The following is a 16,874-nucleotide window of genomic DNA, read 5'->3' as shown; positions in this document are numbered from 1 at the left end:
AACCAGTTGCAATATCGGTCAGTCGGAATATGTGATACATCATTTTGTCAATTTTTAATCGACTTACAATTAGAGTAATACAAAAAAGTATGTATGAGAAAATTTAGAAATATAATATGTCTTTTTTCATAAATGTAGATTAAAAAAGGGAAAAATTTAGTAAAATTTATGCCCGACGATATTTTTCATGACTACACGTGTATCTACAAGTATCTTTTCAATGTGATTTCATATAACATCCTCACTTATTGCTCGATTTCAAAAAATGCAGAGACCTGTATGAATCCGATACGCGTCTCACAAATAACAGGTAAAAAATTCACACCGCGACATCTCTTTATTTAAATAAACGACAGCGAAGAAGTAAAGTGTCTCTTATCCGACAGAAGCGCCGGATATTGTGGGTGTATTCACTTTATCAGCGTGGTATCATTAGAACATCATTTCCGGACGGCCAACGAGAGAGTAACCGATGTTTCCCGAACGACCAAGAGTGCCTCCTCTCTCTCTCTCTCTCTCTCTCTCTCTCTCTCTCTCTTTCCGCCGATCTTCATCCCTCTCCTCTTGTTCGTTCCACACGAGGCGCCGACTCACCAGCTAGAGAACTCGAGCCTCTCCTGCGGAACATCCCCGACAGTTTCACGTCGACGGTCATCCGGATCGACTCGCCGCGGCCAAGGTCGATGGTCGTAAAGAGGAAGATCCTCGTCGAAGATCGTGGAGACGAGGACGGATGAATTGGCAAACGATCGTCTCGAGCGAAGCTCGTCGCGGTGCAGCGTGCTCTCGCAAATGATCCCGGTTTGTTCAATTATCGCGATAGATTTCTCCGAGTACTTGACTGTGATATGACAGCGCGAATTTATCGAACGATTAAGATCGTCTCGTGTCAGAGTGGTGATTGTGTCGAAATCGGATGGTTATATTTAATTTTGGAGCACGCAAAGCAATTGATCAGAAGCAAACAGGTATATTTCGCAAGTTTAGTTTTATCGGTGTTGTGACGTAATAAAAACATAAAGCTTATCGTAACGAGAACAATAAATATCTCTTATTTCAAATTATGATATATGATAATAGAGTTTTGCAGGCTCGTCAATTCCATACATTTTAATTTGACAACAAATGAAGATATATATTACGCGTGACAGAAGAAAATTATGAAAATTGCTCTCCGTAAAAATTATGGAAATTTCATTTTACGCTATCGCATTATTGCTTACATCTTATTAACATAAACGGATCTTATATGTGTGTATATCTTAAATGAACGTACAAAATGAAATCTCTCCATAATTAAGGAGTTTCTAAAATCAATATATCAAATTTTAAAGCCGTTAAGAAAATCGGAACTATCGACTTAATCGATACTTAAATGACGCACTTAAATGGCGCTTTGAGAAATGTATCTCGCCCATGTGATTATCGGCCGGTTCGATATCCATTAAAGCAGATGCAGGCGGGAAACGAGCCGTGAACTCGGTAATTGTAAGTTGAACGACGCTCAAAGCTCTCTTCTACGATGCATCGACACGTGATGCCGTAATCTGTGTTCGCCGACCTTAATACCGTTGCCTTAAACACATCGTGGACAGCTCGACAGTTATGAAAACGAGGAGCTGCTCTCGAGAGGAACGGATAAACGCACTCGTCGATAGATGCGATCAAGCGCGCTTATGGTTGTTTTGTTTCCCGTTGTGTCCGCAACTGGAATTCTCTCAACATCTCCGTTTACAAATCTCGCATTCATAATCGTCGATCGAGTCTAGATATTCGTGCTGCTATGGTGATTACGGTAGCGTGCGGTCCGAAATTTGGGTCACTGGCGTCAAGAAGCTCGTCGGTGATTATTCAGGGCCGGCTTCATGCGATGAGCAAGGAGGCAGTCTCTTCGAGTGCAGCCTCATAATGAATGAGAAACAACGCGTTACAAATTATATAAAGCAAAAATTAAGCGCCAAGAGAGCTACTTACGATGAGATGAGAACGCGCGCGGAGAGAAAATTTCCGTTTTAATTAAACCGATGCGTACACTGTACTCTCTGAATCGACCCTTATAATTACCGATGATTATCGCGACGCTGCCTCCGTTCTTTTACGATTCATATTCTCCTCGATGCCGTTGCCACGATCGATCGTAACGAATCCTAATTATAGCCGCTGTTTGCCAATCAATTTCGTCATGTAACGATCGCGAGCAGCATACGCGAGGTCAACGCGCGCTCAATTTCGCGAGGGGGATGGGAGGAGGAGAGAGGGGGGGAAGCACGCATCGACAGTTATTTCAGATTGCATGCGTAATGTTGGATCTGAGCCGACATTGACACCTTTCGAAATCCGTCGATCTGTTGCCCATGATACACCTGGTCCATAACTGTATAATCTAACCGTCTGTGAATAGTCGCATAAATAATTTGAAGCACGACAGCTAGTTTATATCAGACGCGTATGCGAGATTGATTTTAACTTTTTACCGCAAAAGTACAACGCTTTTAGCGTAAAGTTTCTCCTCTGATGTATATGACCTTCTTATGTAAAATTTGAATTATTTAATACAATTTAAATATAAATTGCACAACGTCTTCTTCCTGATTGAAAGAACATCGTTGGAAAAACTACAAAATATATCACGCGAATTCGTCGAAATTAACGTCGTATGCGAATGACGAAGCTGTTTTCTCCAAGAACGTTGTTAAAAAAGCAGCGCGCGTACGGCCTTAATGAAGAAATGCGTGCAGTTTCACGGAATGCCGGTGAAATCCGAAGCAACATAGACGTGCACGCAATTTTTCTATACATATATTCCCGTGAATTACAGTTTCTGCAAATGGCTTTAGCGATTTCTAACTCGCGGGGTAATGACCTTAACATTATCTAATTAGCTTGATTTACATTTACAAACGTCGAATCCTGATTTTCCGAGTAGAAAGAAAACTTTCATCGCTTATAGTGCATCGACCGATACGCCAACTTCGCGTTCGCATAATATCGCGACGTCAAGGTTTAAATTATCGCTGTCTTAATCAATCGTTTTATCCGCCACGCATCGACGAACTCATTGTCCTTTGCATTTTTTTTTTGTCCGATCTCCGTCACTTTTACCGTTCCCATGTAGACATACCGGCGTATAAGTAACAGACTAACCCGATCCCTATTTCAATTATTCACACACCGCATAACATTCGCATAGATTTGATGCATCGCGATGTTAATAGCAAGTACTACTCAGAAAATCAGTTAAGAACTGACTGATCCTCTATATTGTCCGATCAGTTTTAAGAAGTTTTCCTCTAATATTATCACCATCGTATTCGAGTCATTCCGGAAACCTTGAGTGACTCTCCTGCAAAATTGTCATTTTCTACGAGAACAGGAGGAGATATCAAAATAATCATCCTGTCCGAGTTTTTTACAATTGAGGAAGAAATAGCGCCAATTATATCATCAGCTGTAATAATTCTTTCGTACTTGAAAATATTTCATTGTGATGAATGATTTTCCTTTCCAGAACGAATGCGACATCAACAGACAATACGACAGACAAAGGAATCTGCAAGTATATCGGGTTGTGCGACATCCGGATAAATCATGTCGACCTTAGGAATATCTTGTTACGAGGATGGGTTTCGATTGGGTGGGCCGCCATCGGAATGCTCCCTCAGGAGCAAGGCGCAGATCGACGCGTTGTTCGAAGACTCCAGGTGAATTTATCAAACTATTCTGGTCGTTGATTTAATCCTTTAAATATAGATACATAAACGTCCAGATCAATATCGATCTTGCACTCTCTTTTCCATTAACGATTCCTCGATCACTTCAGATCGATCTGCAGTTCTACATTGAGCGGCTGGTACGCCGGATTGTCGATCGTCATCCCGACCAACCCCGACGACTCGAGCGCTGAAGAGCAGAAAAGGGTGAATAGCGCTGTCCAGGCACGCATCGAGGCAATGTTCGCCTCGGTGGAGGCTGAAAGTGGAACGCCCGGTGAATGCGCCGCCGCTATCCTTCCGGTAATGACACGAATAATCGCGCACGTAGAGCACATTCTCGCGAAAGACGCGCTACACGCTACTTTTGTTCAAATCCCCGCCGTTTCGGAAGAGACTTATGTTCGGAGGCCAGAAACCGTAATTTCCATATAACGGACGAATACGCGCGCTTGCATTTTCACTTATGTTAATTCTATTGTGCATCTCGACGTATCTTTCTCTTTCTCTTTCTCTTTTTAAAAAATCTTGGAAATCAGCATGGCCGACACCGAGTACCGCAACGAAAGACTTCGCCTACTTCGCCAACGAACGTGACCCTTGAAAGTATTCGTCTATTTTAGTGTCAAAATTAAAGCGATCGCAAAATGCTGTGGAAGAGAACGTCAAGACTTAACGAGAAATTAATGCAAGGAGAATAAAACGCGGCAATCGTTACGGGCAAAAAAAATATTTTGTATCCGAGTGACCCAGCTTTTCCTTCAAGCAGAAATATGATCTAACATATATATATATATACACACATATATCTTTTATCGTAATCATAATTAAATCGAATAATTAAATTCGTTCTTCAATTAATTAATTTACATTTTTCATTTCGTCTCAGAAAACTAAGTAATTTTTAATCGATTCATTTTTCATCGAAAATGGGATCTAAGATCGGTGAAAAGCTTTGCGAAAAGAAGTATTTTCCGCTTCGTAAAATCTCGCGTAAATCACCCTGATGATGCTCGTGGTGATTCCGTGTCAGAAATAAAATTGAGATCGACGTATAATTACTCGCGAGCTGGTTGCTTGTTAGAAAGGAAAGAATCGTGCGGTGATCTTTCAAAGAACAGAGTAGATAGAGAAGAGAGAAAGCAAATTATTTTTAAGTAATATTTAAGTTGAAATTATTTATATCAAATCCTTTAATGCTTAATTGGTCTTGAACGACAAATGTTAAACTTTCTGTCATGTTAATTAATCTATATATTAAGCTATAATATAATACCGCTTTATACAAACGAGATTGTAATGCATTGCGATACAAGATATTAATTAAGGCATTCCTAGTAGACGAAGAAAATGTTTCGAATGAATAGCAATACGCAAAGAAGGGAGTCTTACAATTCTGTAATCGTAACTTAAATTTTGAATTCGTAATATAAATTATATAGCGGAATGTTACAACAGATGACTATCAATCATAAAAATACTCATATTTAATTAATGCATTTCTCAAGTAAAATCAATTTCAATATATATAAATTATCGATGATCTGTTCTATAATTGGTATGCATATCGCACACACATTGCTCAATCACAATCACCATTGAACGTAGACGCGTCCCGATTGGAAAAAAAGTATCGCGGTAAGTCCTTCGACTTTCCTCAGGGCATCGATCTGAGATTTTTAATCGTCACTTTCATTCCGCTCACGATACGCGAAGCGTGACAAACTTCCATAAACTATTCGGAGCGCTGAGAAATTCTCCTTTAGTTGTTACACCGGTATGCAGGTATATACAATACCTTTTGCCGATACGGTACCCTGTTTTGTGGCCTCGGTTCCCGCACTTTGATTGGAACTCATGAAAGAAGCTCCTGATCGATTGATAGGGTTACGTCATTTGGCGAAAGAATTCCTCTATTCTTAGGCGTGGCAGTTGTCGATCATTGTCGATCTGGCAGTTGTTTATTATCTCTTACATCGAACATTGATTTTATCCTGTCTTTTTTATGGTCGTGAACTCGCATACTTCTTTGCATACATAATTCGGAGAATTAAATTTCACAGACAATTATGATAAAGAACCGTTATTTTTTTTTTCATCTCGAAGGAACAGAATCCCAGGCAAGATTCGAATTTTATTCCATACATTCCGTATTAAAGCGATAGCGAATAAAACGACCACACAACAAAATTCCTCGTTTTGGGAGACTAGTTTTAGAACTTCATCGCGTTCTACGTGCGCAATAAAATTCCTATATAATGATCTTGCCTGTTTTTCTTTGATATTGCCCATCGTGCGAAACAGGTTTGCATCGGTTTCAACGCGGCACCTTTTATCAAGCGCTGTTTTTATATGCATACGTCAGTGTTTCAAAATGTTTGCGATACATAAAATCTTATGTGCTGCATGAAGCTTCATTGTATGTGCATTGTCATTCTCATTGATTGCTTCATGCTACTGAAATGATACGTTTTCTAATCCGACAAAACGAATCTAAATGTACATTTATAATACTTGAAGTTATTTGCTTTCTTTCCCTATTTCTTTTTCTTTACCAACATCTATTTCCTATATAATTAAAATATTATCTACCTTTCTTATGTAGGTAAAATATATGGGAGCTGCTCCGGTCGGTGGACGCGTGGCGAGTGTACGCGGTCTTCAGGAACCTCTTCGCCAGCTATTGGAACGTATAGAAGGGTGTGTCAGGGCCGAGTTGGAAATCTCCAGACGTGGACTAACATTCCGCACGAGCGACGTCTGTGAGAAGAATAATCCTTTTCGCAGGATAGCGGTGTGGAGTGCTCTGAAGCTAAGATGCAAGAGAATACCATCGGGTGACGTGCATCACGCCTTTTTACCTTTAGTTGGCGATCAGGATCAAAAACACACCCAAACATTGGAAAATAAACACGCTGATCTTTACAGGTCTCACAGCAACGCTATATATTTTGATACGATTAATCTTCTTGGGACAAAGTAAAATTTTTTATTATTATTATATTAATTTAGAAAACGCGCCTATATCCAAGTATAAAATTGAAAACATAATTCTATGATCTTAATTTTAATTTCAATTTTAGGACAATGCGCGGTTTAAAAAACGAAGCAGAATTATATCCTCCGATCTTCGCCGTGGTGATGCGACGACCTGGAGCTGCCAGACTCCTCGAATGTCACGGATTCGCCTGCGAAACCGAGGAAGATGCTGTGGCGGCTGCGGCCACGTTGTATCGCGCTCTTCTCGCCGATCTGGACGCGAATCGTCGACGACCACGTCACACGAACGGTGTCGGTTGCATCAGTCTGGCCTCCGTTGTTTCCAGCGTCCGAGAACCCAGCCTCAGCGGCAGGATTAATTGTCTGCTGCCTCCGCCACCAAGACCGACTGCGCCTCATCCTGTGAGACCACCCAGAACCAAGAAGAGTTCTATGAGTAGCTCCGTTACTGAGGACGAAGGCACAAAATCTAGTTTACAGAAAATGCCACGTAGAAAAAAAAAAAATTCCGACGTAAAGGCGGAAGACATTCTTGAGGCGCGTGGAAAGAGACGAGATGTTAAGAACGAAAAAAGCAAATTCGGACAGAGCAATCGAGACATTATATTATCCAGAAACGAGGAATTACAAAATTCCAAGAACAAGACGTTCTCCACGAAGGATCAAAACTCCTTGAGAATCGAAATAGAATCTGTAAAGCCTGATGAAATTTACAACATTAATGACACGAATAGAATCTATGAAAGGCAATCCAACAAGTACGAGAAACTGTACAAACAGAACAATCCGAAGAAAGAGCCAGCGGATTTGAAAGACATTTATGAAACAAATTATGGATCGTACAATTTGAATCGGGAGAACGCTGATAATTGCGAACAGCAATCGTACTCTTCCAGATCTGATAGTATTTTAATGTATGATAAGGTCGATAAGACCGGAAGAAATGAGACAAATTCTAGTTACAAGCAAACCGGTGGAAAGAAAGAAAGTGCTTATAGTCCGCGCATCGAAGACGATGATAAGATCTATAGTTTCGAAAAGGAGGAGGTTTACATCAACAAGAATAATAATAGGAACAATAAGATGAAAAGCTCTCGGGAAGACATTTTCTTTGCGAAGAACTTCAAAAATAGCGAGCGTTGTCAGTCGCGTCAGGAACGTTCGGATAGCATGATAAAACAACAAAGACGCTCACGAGATCCAGAGAGGATGTATTCCGGCAAAAGGCTCAGCAGAGTCGTCACTTTGGACAAACCAGTGAGGAAGGAGCAATCGGATCCCGCTTATTCGCTAAGCATACCAGAATGTAGTCGTCCTCGGAGAAGAAGAAGCAGAGCGGGCAGCGAGCCGCCCGTCAGTCACTCGGAGAACAAAATCCTGCAAGAGAACGCCTTAAAAAGATCGCAGAGCGACATAGACGTGGACCGAGGCGATTTAATGACGAGAGTCGAATTACCCAGAAGAGGCAGTCTCTTGACTTCCGGAAGTACTCGAAGATCTAATAACATCAAAGGTGGCACTCCCTTAGGATTCACAGAGCTGTTTGACGAGTTTAGAAATCAGGAGGGTTTGACCAGTGTGGATGATATCTTGGCAGCTATTATAGGTAATCGAAGATAATAATTTGTATGAAATGATAATGCAAAATTTTTAAGAACAAAATTATGTATCTTTGTGATTTTCTTTCAGATCCGGAAGGTATGTCATTCAACGATTTGAAACCGCTCTACAAAGAATTTTTACTGAAATTGGCGGCAACCTTAACGCAGGACGAACTATACCAGAGATCCGCCAGCATCATGAGAAGACGTCGGAGACCGCAGAGACGAAGATCGAATCGTCGATCTTGTTTATTGGGCAAAGCCATCAAAAGATCGGTCTCGAGGTTGAAAGGCGGTCCCACGGAATTCACTTCTGTGATATTTCCGGCAAGAAGATTGAACGACAGCTTCGGCAGTAGTTCGTCGTGCGACGTCAGAAACAATCATCGAAATCGAGTACTAGCGAGTAGACTCGGTAGGAGAAAATCGTCGTGGAAGGCAACCAAGAACGGCGCGTGTCACACTACTTCGGAGGACAGCGATACATGTATGTAGAAATATCGTAATTAAAAATTAAAGTCGATCTTATCCAAGTCTACAAATAGTTTCAACATGATTTTCTTTTCCGATTTCTTAAAAATACAAAACGAAATAAAAAATATAAAACCATAATAAAAATATAACAAATTGTTTGAACCAATACACATAGGTCATATTAATAAGTATGTTTGACGTAATAATTATAAAATTACACAGGTAGACGATTGAATCGTAACATGAGTGCCACCGCGAACAGAAGCAGCAGCGGCTATGTAAGCTGCAGCGAGTGTAGCTACGACTCCGAGTCATGCACGTGCGTATCGGCGGACAAGTGTTATTGCTCGTTATCTAGACGGATACCAGCTACGTCGATGCCTGGTAACACGGTGGTTTGCGCTTGCGATACCGACAGTTGTTCCGAGAGCAATAAATGTTACTGTGCGAAGAAGCCGATACAGTCCACCATACTGGAGCAACTTAGACAGAAAGGTATCGTGCCGTCGGAGAGCACCCTTAGCAGAGGAGATAGTCCCGAGAGGATCAAAAGCTCGAGAATGACCAGCAATCATAGCTCATCGCGCAACACCGATTTTCTCAAGGTAGCTAAAGGATCTTACATGAATTGTTGATTTTTATCTCACAATTTTGCAGTGGTATTAAAATCTATTTGCACGAATTTCGCTTCAGACCCGATCATCGCCGCCGATTTGCGGTAGTTCGGATAATTTGGCCTTAGATTACGATCTCTTCAGTCCAGGAAGAAAATCTCAGCAATCGTCCGGCAGCGAGAAAGTCCTCGTCGTTAGCGCTAGAGATACTCAGGGCCGTTTGGTTTATGTCGGCGGCACGGAACAAGATAAAAAATATTCCTCTCGCGGTAACGGGAGACCCGGAGCGAATCACGAAGCACTCTCCATCAAGAAAAGCGCAGAAATCGCCGCGGTCTTTGGTGCAGGAGAAAATAATCGAAGAAGGACTAGTAACGCATCGAGTATAAGAAGTTCGATCAGTCTCGAAGCTGGATTGGGCTACTTACCTTGACGAAAGCTTTCACAAATTATTTTCACGAAAAAGAATCTCGAATATTTAAAATATTTGATATTATTATATATACACGCATCTCGTACAGCTTGCCATTCGTATTATCATCGGAAAAGGATCAGTCATGAACGTATCGTGATTCTATTAGTCGTGTTTCAATTTTCAATAAATATTATATATATAAGATATGCAACCACTTACTCGTATCTTTCATTCTTAGTATATAAGTTACAGGAAATATATAAAAACTATTTATGTGCTTTTATTCCAATTTCAAAGATCTATGATTATTTATATGCGACAAAAACATCAAGTTGAATATTTTTTGCTATGCTCTCTGGACCTGATAGCTTATTATTAACGATAAAAAAACGGGGCAGTGCAATATGTGACAAATACGATACAAAGAACTGAATGTGTTATGAGAAATATTTTTATAATATATTGTATGTGTGAATTATGTGTGCAATATTTACAAAATATTATACATATTTATAATATCAACTTTTGCATTATGTATTGTTAATAAAGTCTTTATTTATCTTATGAAACTTCTCCGTATACTCGGACGGCACATCTACTTCCTTCAAGTTATCTAAGCCGATTTCTTCCTCAGTTCTGCAACAAATACATAGTTCTGTTATGCAAAAAAGTTACGATAAAGCAGTGATAAAATCTTATTCAAACATTTACTTTATCAGGATATCAACGACATTTTCACATGCTAATAAACAACTCTCTTCTTTTTCCCATTTGTGAAGTTCTCTAAGTATAATATATGTATTCTTTTCCCTCAATATTTCTCTCGCCACTTTCGTTGCGCAGAGTTGGTTCAATGCTTCTAATAACATAAGTCTGCAGAGAATGACATAATAATAATATAATATATTATTAATAAATTCTTTAGCATTGCGTCTCATAAAATGTGTCGGCTGACCTATAATTTACCTTATATCCGGATCAGGTTCTCGAATCTTTGTTTCAGGAAGATACTGCAAGTTAATTGGCAATTTATCGTTATCTTCATCATCAAACTCTTCTGGACCAGCAAGCGGTAACAATAAATATGATAATAAATCTACTTCCGAGCTCAGCAACCATTCATGATTTTCAGTGTCAAACGTACAATTTTTCAAAGTACCAATAACACCGCCTCGCCTAATTATACTATCAGAATACTCTACAAATGAAAGAAATCGTTGAATAACACAGCGATCTCGATCCATCAAATACCTGTAATGAAACATGTAAATCTATGGAATACAATTTATTGAGATTTAAAATGAATATTACTAAAAGATTACCTTCTTACATGTGACGATTGACTAAGATTGCTAAACACAGGTCCAAGATAGTGCAATTTAGCACCCGTAGTATTATATTGCTTAGCAGTAAATGCAGCCACTATTGTGTCCCAAGAATAACCGCTTTGTTCAATTAATGTTATAATTCTATCTACTAAATAAAGCGATCTAGTCATATTGGAAAGTATCATGCAACATGGATCTGCCAAAATGCTGGATTTATCCATTACAATTCTGCAAAAATAGTTTATATATATATATATATATATATATATATATATATATAAACACACATACACAGATAATGAACAGCAGTTATTACGTTTACCTTATACAAATTTTTATTAAATTAAGACTATATTCTTGTTCCTTTATTGAATTTGACTCTGAAATAATCAGCATCGCATTGGTTCCTGATTCATCTCCGGTAATATTTACCAATGTCAATGCAGCATCCTTTCTGATAGGAACGGAAGAATCTTGCAGAAGGATAGTAAGCTGTTTCAATATTTCTGGTAGCTTCAATAGGAGTTCTCGACCATTGGCAGTTGCTGTGACACCTATATATTATATTTAAATAGTGAGTGATTATCCTTTTATATAAATAAACCAAAAGATATTATATAAAATACATGTATTTTAAACATAAAGTATTTATATATGCAATTAAAATATACGAATACATACCGAATACGTATTTCAATGCAATAGCTTTCAAATCCAATCGTGCATCAAGACATAAATATTGAGAAATTTCTTTTAGAGATTCCATTATTAGAGCTCAACACGCGTGTATTTAATTTTACAACTGTTAGATTCTGATAATTTTAACTTTTAAAAAAGATATGTGTTTATCTGCAGAATATGCTATACCTGGCTATACATGCATTCAATAGGTACGTTCAGGAGACACAACCGTTGTGTAACAATTGAACGTGATTGGTTCTTACTTTTAGAACCAACAAATCAACGTCGAGTATTGACAAGACGATGCTTAATAGTTGTTTCCTGAACACGTCTAATAATAAATGTAACATATAGCATATGTTTGAAATCGGCGTGAATCGTGAATGTACGAAGTACGAGGTACGAGGTCAACGAGGTACGAGTACGACGTGAGTACGCGCAGCCCTCTATAGTATACGTTATACGTAAATACACAATTTGTGAATGAAACTTATACGTCGGTATACCATCTGATAATAAAAGCTAGAATTTACATCTGTCGATACGTATATATAAATAAAAGCTATACTCGTAATTTCTATATCAAGATACAAGTTAAAAACTACAAATTATAGAATAAAAAACAAAAAAGTTCCTTTTCAATAAATAATTAACCAAATATTCCGTTCCTCATCTCACCAATAAATCTTACTTTACTTCGGTAATGCAGTCTGCCAACGGCGATTCTATTTCGATTATTCTCCGCTTTTCTGGCTCCGGTATGCCACAAGCCGCAAGCCATATGATGAAAATAACCTATGAAAGTTATTTATACGAAGAAGACATATTTTGGTTGCACATTTTATTAGCATTTTCGAATGATGGAGAGTGGAGAAAAAATAACGCACATAGAAGATATATTAAACGGAAATGCAGCGCCTGTGCATACTAAAGATGTATCAGAATCTTCATCCAGTATCGAAAAACGTGAGAAATTATGTATTCCAAGGGGTAAACCAAAATCTGGTAGGACATGGAAGGAACAGAAAACAAAGTAAGTTATATATAACTTGGTTGAAAAATTTTATATAAATAAAATATATATATAATCAAAAATTTAACGTATTTAAATTCTTGTCAAATAGTAAAATTTTTAACATTGTCCACATACAATTTGATAAATTTCTACTAAATTGCATTATTATTAACTAAAATACTTAACAAAATATGAAAAATATACAAGTGAAAGTAATATAAATGTACTTGTTTGCAGGTTTTCTTCAATAATTAAAACACGTGGTATTCGATTATCACTAGCTAAAAAACAAAAGTTAAGGGAAGATTTAAAACGTGTTAAAGAAATGTCAAGAGAGATCAAGGCACAAAAACAGGCAGAAAAAGAGACTAAAAAGCAACGAAGAAGAGAAAATTTGAAAAGAGCGGAGGAGAATCGAAAGAAGAGCGAAGTAGTGCAACCTGTAAGTAAAAATACTATTATTTACAAAAGCATATATTTTTGATATGTATATCATAATTCCTATTTTATTGTCATTTTCAGATTAAAAATCTTTCAAAAATAAAGAGAATGAAAAAGAAACAGTTAAGAATGATTGAAAAAAGAGATACAAGTAACATGTAACATTTAAAAAAAAATATATATATATATATAAACAGGACATTGTGTATACAAAGTACTGTTATTTGTTTAAAATAATTCTTGATAATAATATTTTTAATCTCTAGCACATGGGTTTCTTTATATATTAAAAAAAAAAGTTAATCTTCTATACAGCTGCGACACATTTTTTTCTCCTTTCATGTGCAATTTGTATTGCTACAAAATTTTCAAGTTCTGTTTGAAGATCGTAATTCCCATCATCATATATCCACTGTGATATAAACATACATTTATGCAATATATATAAATATAGATAACAGATGATTTATTAACATTCTTGTAGTAAAGTAACTTACTTTTGTTTTAATCCACTTTGGTAAATAGTTAATAAAATTTGGATTCCGGAATCTACACAATTATCTTTATAAGAACTTTTCTATTTCCACACAAATTTTATACATACTTAGTTTTATACATACCTTTCATCCACCAGTAACACAGCACCCCAATCATTTTTATGTCTAATACAACGGCCTAGTGCCTGGTTTAATGCTCTAAGCGCGTCTACAGTATACCATTCTCGACCAGGCAAAAAGCCTTTGGACTTATTCGAGTTATTATAGTCCATTTTCATAGATACATCGTTTTTGTTTCTATACGGTATGCCGACCTAATAAAGAGTATATACATTTGTCCCGCATGCATGTAAATATATGTGTAGACATGTAAATAAAATCAGTATAAAATAAGGAATGTTATTTACCGCTAGTACGCATCGAGCCTCGTTATCGCTAAAATCAATTCCTTCCGCCACTTTTCCCCTGAAAACTGCGAAAAAGATAGCTCCGGATGCCATACCAAAGGATTTAGACGACGATTCCTTGATTACATCGCAATATGCTTTCATCATCGTGGGAAAATCCTTGCTTTCTTGGTTTCTCGGTTCCACAAAAATTTCTTTCAATTTCTCTAGTTTGCTCAATGTGTCGTTATTCTTCCATCTATCGAGTAGCTTATTCATTGCGAGGTAGGATGGGAAAAAGCATAGCACACCATATGGCACTGTGTCACACACTTGAAGAACCAGACTACCGAGTTCGTCCTGTTACATTACAATCGAATTTCAACATAAAATTTCCTAAAATGAAGAGAGAAACAATTTTTATTTTACCTGAAAATTCCAAGAATTTACATTTTCGTAGGTAGCTATCAAGGTTTTTCCATTTGGCCCACGTGGTATACATCTCACGTACACTTGCTCCTTCGATATGATATGATCAGGATTGACTACATGTGGGAATTTCGTGCCAAGTTCGCTTTGGAACGACGTAATCGGCGTAAGAGTACCCGAAGCAACTATCACAGAGCGGGCGGTGCGGGCTAAAGGTGCAAAAACTATAGCGGGATTCATACATAACAGTTTCAGTTCTCGTAAGGGTTTATTCTTCGTCGAAATCCAAACATCTTTAGGTATCTATAGAAAATAATTGTTATATAGCATTCGATATAAAATGTTATATAGATTATAATAACAAAACAGCTTATATATATATATATACAGACTTACAATCTTCTTACAAGGTTTCATACTTTCTTTGACACATACTCTAAAATCATTGACAAAGATATCTGATGTTAACATCTGTATAGCAAAACAGAGATGCTCTAGAATTTTCTTAGTATCATGCGAAATAGTCTGAACTATTTTATCAGGACGAGTCTCTTGTTTCATTTCCTTGAAATATTGAATGGCCATCTTGCTAGCATTGTGAAAATCGGGAAATCTCGAATTCCCGATATTATGCATATCGAGCAACACCAGAAATTCGGCACCAAGCCAATAATCACTAACCATCTCGTTGTCCTGAAATAAATATGTTGTATTACGATAAATAAAAGTATCGATTATAATCATTTACAAAAGTATCTGAGCTATCAATTTTATTATCGTAAAATATTTTATGATTCATAACGATACATAAATTAATATAAACGCAATGTATTGTATATCGCTTAATAAATATATATGCTCACATTCTGTTTAACATGAATAGTTTCCAAGAATTTTACAACATCAGTGAGATAATTCTGAATGGTGATGTAAATATTGCGATCACGACATTTGCGATCATGTTTGCAATCGTTGACAGCGATCATAAGATCATCATTTCTGAGATTTACACTGGCAGCCTCTAGACAAATATTCTCGATATTGTGAGCTTCATCGAAGATTACAATGTCGCCTTTCAAATTAATCTGCATCTGCATGTTTTAATTACGTGGTTTATTATGTAACATGTTTAAAAGTGTCGAAAAAAGTGAAAGCAATCTATATTTTAAGATAAAGAAATTTAAGTATATATTGTAACAATGAAAAGGAAGCATTTCACTTTGTTCTACAATTATTTGTTTCTAGAATACTTTCTACTTCTAGATATTCGATTGATAATTATTCGCTATATACTTACGCTCTCGCGAATATCTGGAGCTACGATATAGGCGTAAGGACAAAAGATGATTTCAGCCTTGTCCATCAAAGATCTCGCGCCAAAGTATGGACAGGCCCCGGTATCTCGGCCCAACGAAATCAAATCTTCTATATCCCAAGGCGTTTCTAGCCCGTTAAACAACATCATCCTTCTTTTATTTTGGTCATTATAATATCGGCATTTATCAAGCTGCGGGCAAAGAAAAATAATATACCCCGTTACATAATTATTTAATCTTTAACTACATGCGAGAACACATAGAGTATAATATTGTATATAGAAACCTTTAACGGATCGAGTAGCTCATGACATAATTCGTCCTTGTCCCTATTGCTATTTTGAATGCACGTTTGTTTCCGGCTACTTAATATAGTCATCCTAGAAACTCACTCGTTATACATTATACACTTTATAAGGCAATACTTTGCGCGATCTTTTTTACCTTTTATCCCTGTACACGGTCCTTTTCAATTCTCTCACTACTTGCTCGATTTGCTTGTGCGTTCGCGTTCCATAATATATTTTTGGCACTTTCCGCGTTCTACAGTAAACGAATAATGGAATTATACTATTTATCCTTGTACACATAACGCGATCGAAATGCTGTATTTGATTTGCACTTACTCGACTTTGTGCAGAACTTCATCGCGCCATTCTTCGTTGAAGTATTGTGATGAGTTTAAGAAGAAATTGTCATCTAAAGAATCCTCGTCGCCGCAGCACGAATTCTCTATTAAAAAAAATACAAATATTAAATAACTATATATAGTAATTATTAACTTATTATATTTATAAAAATTTTTCAACATATTGCGAGTATATATTATACATATATACAATTATAAGATATATACAATAATATTCTTAAAATAAATGTGTGACTTTATTTGTATTACGTAAGGAAAATAATTTTATTATTCGTTAACGAATTAAATATATAAGGATATATAATATTTCTAACATGG

General features: G+C 37.1%; 5 protein-coding genes across 9 annotated transcripts in view; 3 read left to right on the top strand and 2 right to left on the bottom strand.

Moving 5' to 3' along the window:
• LOC138938443 (uncharacterized) overlaps window positions 1-16,874 on the top strand; it is a 355,984-nt gene that overhangs the window by 38,090 nt on the left and 301,020 nt on the right. The window lies entirely within an intron of this gene.
• LOC138938470 (uncharacterized) lies at window positions 543-10,293 on the top strand. Of its 3 annotated transcripts, none has more exons than XM_070305463.1 (8): window positions 543-801; window positions 3,509-3,701; window positions 3,821-4,013; window positions 6,316-6,638; window positions 6,794-8,316; window positions 8,400-8,798; window positions 9,008-9,390; window positions 9,479-10,293. In XM_070305463.1, exons 2-8 carry the CDS (start codon window positions 3,589-3,591, stop codon window positions 9,830-9,832), a joined length of 3,288 nt encoding a protein of 1,095 aa, XP_070161564.1. In that variant the 5' UTR covers window positions 543-801; window positions 3,509-3,588; the 3' UTR covers window positions 9,833-10,293. The 3 variants fall into 3 exon arrangements, with proteins under 3 accessions (XP_070161564.1, XP_070161563.1, XP_070161565.1); XM_070305462.1 differs by having other exon boundaries at window positions 543-968; XM_070305464.1 differs by lacking the exon at window positions 543-801 and adding an exon at window positions 1,664-2,855.
• LOC138938473 (protein HGH1 homolog) lies at window positions 10,229-12,211 on the bottom strand. The gene is made up of 6 exons (XM_070305470.1): window positions 11,824-12,211; window positions 11,465-11,696; window positions 11,137-11,370; window positions 10,781-11,065; window positions 10,526-10,687; window positions 10,229-10,450 (listed from the first exon to the last, which is right to left on the bottom strand). Exons 1-6 carry the CDS (start codon window positions 11,906-11,908, stop codon window positions 10,345-10,347), a joined length of 1,104 nt encoding a protein of 367 aa, XP_070161571.1. The 5' UTR covers window positions 11,909-12,211; the 3' UTR covers window positions 10,229-10,344.
• On the top strand, window positions 12,551-14,134 carry LOC138938474 (coiled-coil domain-containing protein 86). Its single transcript, XM_070305471.1, has 3 exons — window positions 12,551-12,856; window positions 13,076-13,280; window positions 13,361-14,134. Exons 1-3 carry the CDS (start codon window positions 12,681-12,683, stop codon window positions 13,439-13,441), a joined length of 462 nt encoding a protein of 153 aa, XP_070161572.1. The 5' UTR covers window positions 12,551-12,680; the 3' UTR covers window positions 13,442-14,134.
• LOC138938471 (Fanconi anemia group J protein homolog) overlaps window positions 13,068-16,874 on the bottom strand; it is a 44,088-nt gene continuing 40,281 nt past the window's right edge. For both annotated transcript variants that reach the window (XM_070305466.1, XM_070305465.1), the window contains 11 exons: window positions 16,534-16,639; window positions 16,352-16,450; window positions 16,194-16,287; window positions 15,889-16,098; window positions 15,455-15,682; window positions 14,988-15,284; window positions 14,592-14,894; window positions 14,184-14,522; window positions 13,900-14,090; window positions 13,777-13,828; window positions 13,068-13,691 (listed from right to left, as the gene is read on the bottom strand). In XM_070305466.1, the coding sequence (XP_070161567.1) occupies window positions 13,587-13,691; window positions 13,777-13,828; window positions 13,900-14,090; window positions 14,184-14,522; window positions 14,592-14,894; window positions 14,988-15,284; window positions 15,455-15,682; window positions 15,889-16,098; window positions 16,194-16,287; window positions 16,352-16,450; window positions 16,534-16,639 (2,024 nt within the window). In that variant the 3' untranslated portion in view covers window positions 13,068-13,586. The remainder of the gene's footprint in view (window positions 13,692-13,776; window positions 13,829-13,899; window positions 14,091-14,183; window positions 14,523-14,591; window positions 14,895-14,987; window positions 15,285-15,454; window positions 15,683-15,888; window positions 16,099-16,193; window positions 16,288-16,351; window positions 16,451-16,533; window positions 16,640-16,874) is intronic.

Source organism: Polyergus mexicanus, unplaced genomic scaffold (assembly GCF_030449975.1).
Source record: "Polyergus mexicanus isolate NDT 795.1 unplaced genomic scaffold, iyPolMexi1.0 SCAF_12, whole genome shotgun sequence".
NCBI classification, from domain to species: Eukaryota; Metazoa; Arthropoda; class Insecta; order Hymenoptera; family Formicidae; genus Polyergus; species Polyergus mexicanus.
Note: the sequence above shows the minus strand (reverse complement) of the source record. Positions and strands in the feature narration are given on the sequence as shown.

What these genes read in the sequence shown, in the direction of transcription:
- LOC138938470 (XM_070305463.1), top strand. Translation starts at nt 3,589, where the DNA reads ATGTCGACCTTAGGAATATCTTGTTACGAGGATGGGTTTCGATTGGGT. An exon ending in TATCTTGGCAGCTATTATAG is followed by an intron (nt 8,317 to 8,399) that starts GTAATCGAAGAT and finishes ATTTTCTTTCAG; the next exon opens with ATCCGGAAGGTATGTCATTC. An exon ending in GCAACACCGATTTTCTCAAG is followed by an intron (nt 9,391 to 9,478) that starts GTAGCTAAAGGA and finishes ATTTCGCTTCAG; the next exon opens with ACCCGATCATCGCCGCCGAT.
- LOC138938473 (XM_070305470.1), bottom strand. Translation starts at nt 11,908, where the DNA reads ATGGAATCTCTAAAAGAAATTTCTCAATATTTATGTCTTGATGCACGA. An exon ending in GAACCTGATCCGGATATAAG is followed by an intron (nt 10,688 to 10,780) that starts GTAAATTATAGG and finishes CATTCTCTGCAG; the next exon opens with ACTTATGTTATTAGAAGCAT. An exon ending in GTCGTTGATATCCTGATAAA is followed by an intron (nt 10,451 to 10,525) that starts GTAAATGTTTGA and finishes TATTTGTTGCAG; the next exon opens with AACTGAGGAAGAAATCGGCT.
- LOC138938474 (XM_070305471.1), top strand. Translation starts at nt 12,681, where the DNA reads ATGATGGAGAGTGGAGAAAAAATAACGCACATAGAAGATATATTAAAC. An exon ending in TGGAAGGAACAGAAAACAAA is followed by an intron (nt 12,857 to 13,075) that starts GTAAGTTATATA and finishes ACTTGTTTGCAG; the next exon opens with GTTTTCTTCAATAATTAAAA. An exon ending in AGAGCGAAGTAGTGCAACCT is followed by an intron (nt 13,281 to 13,360) that starts GTAAGTAAAAAT and finishes TGTCATTTTCAG; the next exon opens with ATTAAAAATCTTTCAAAAAT.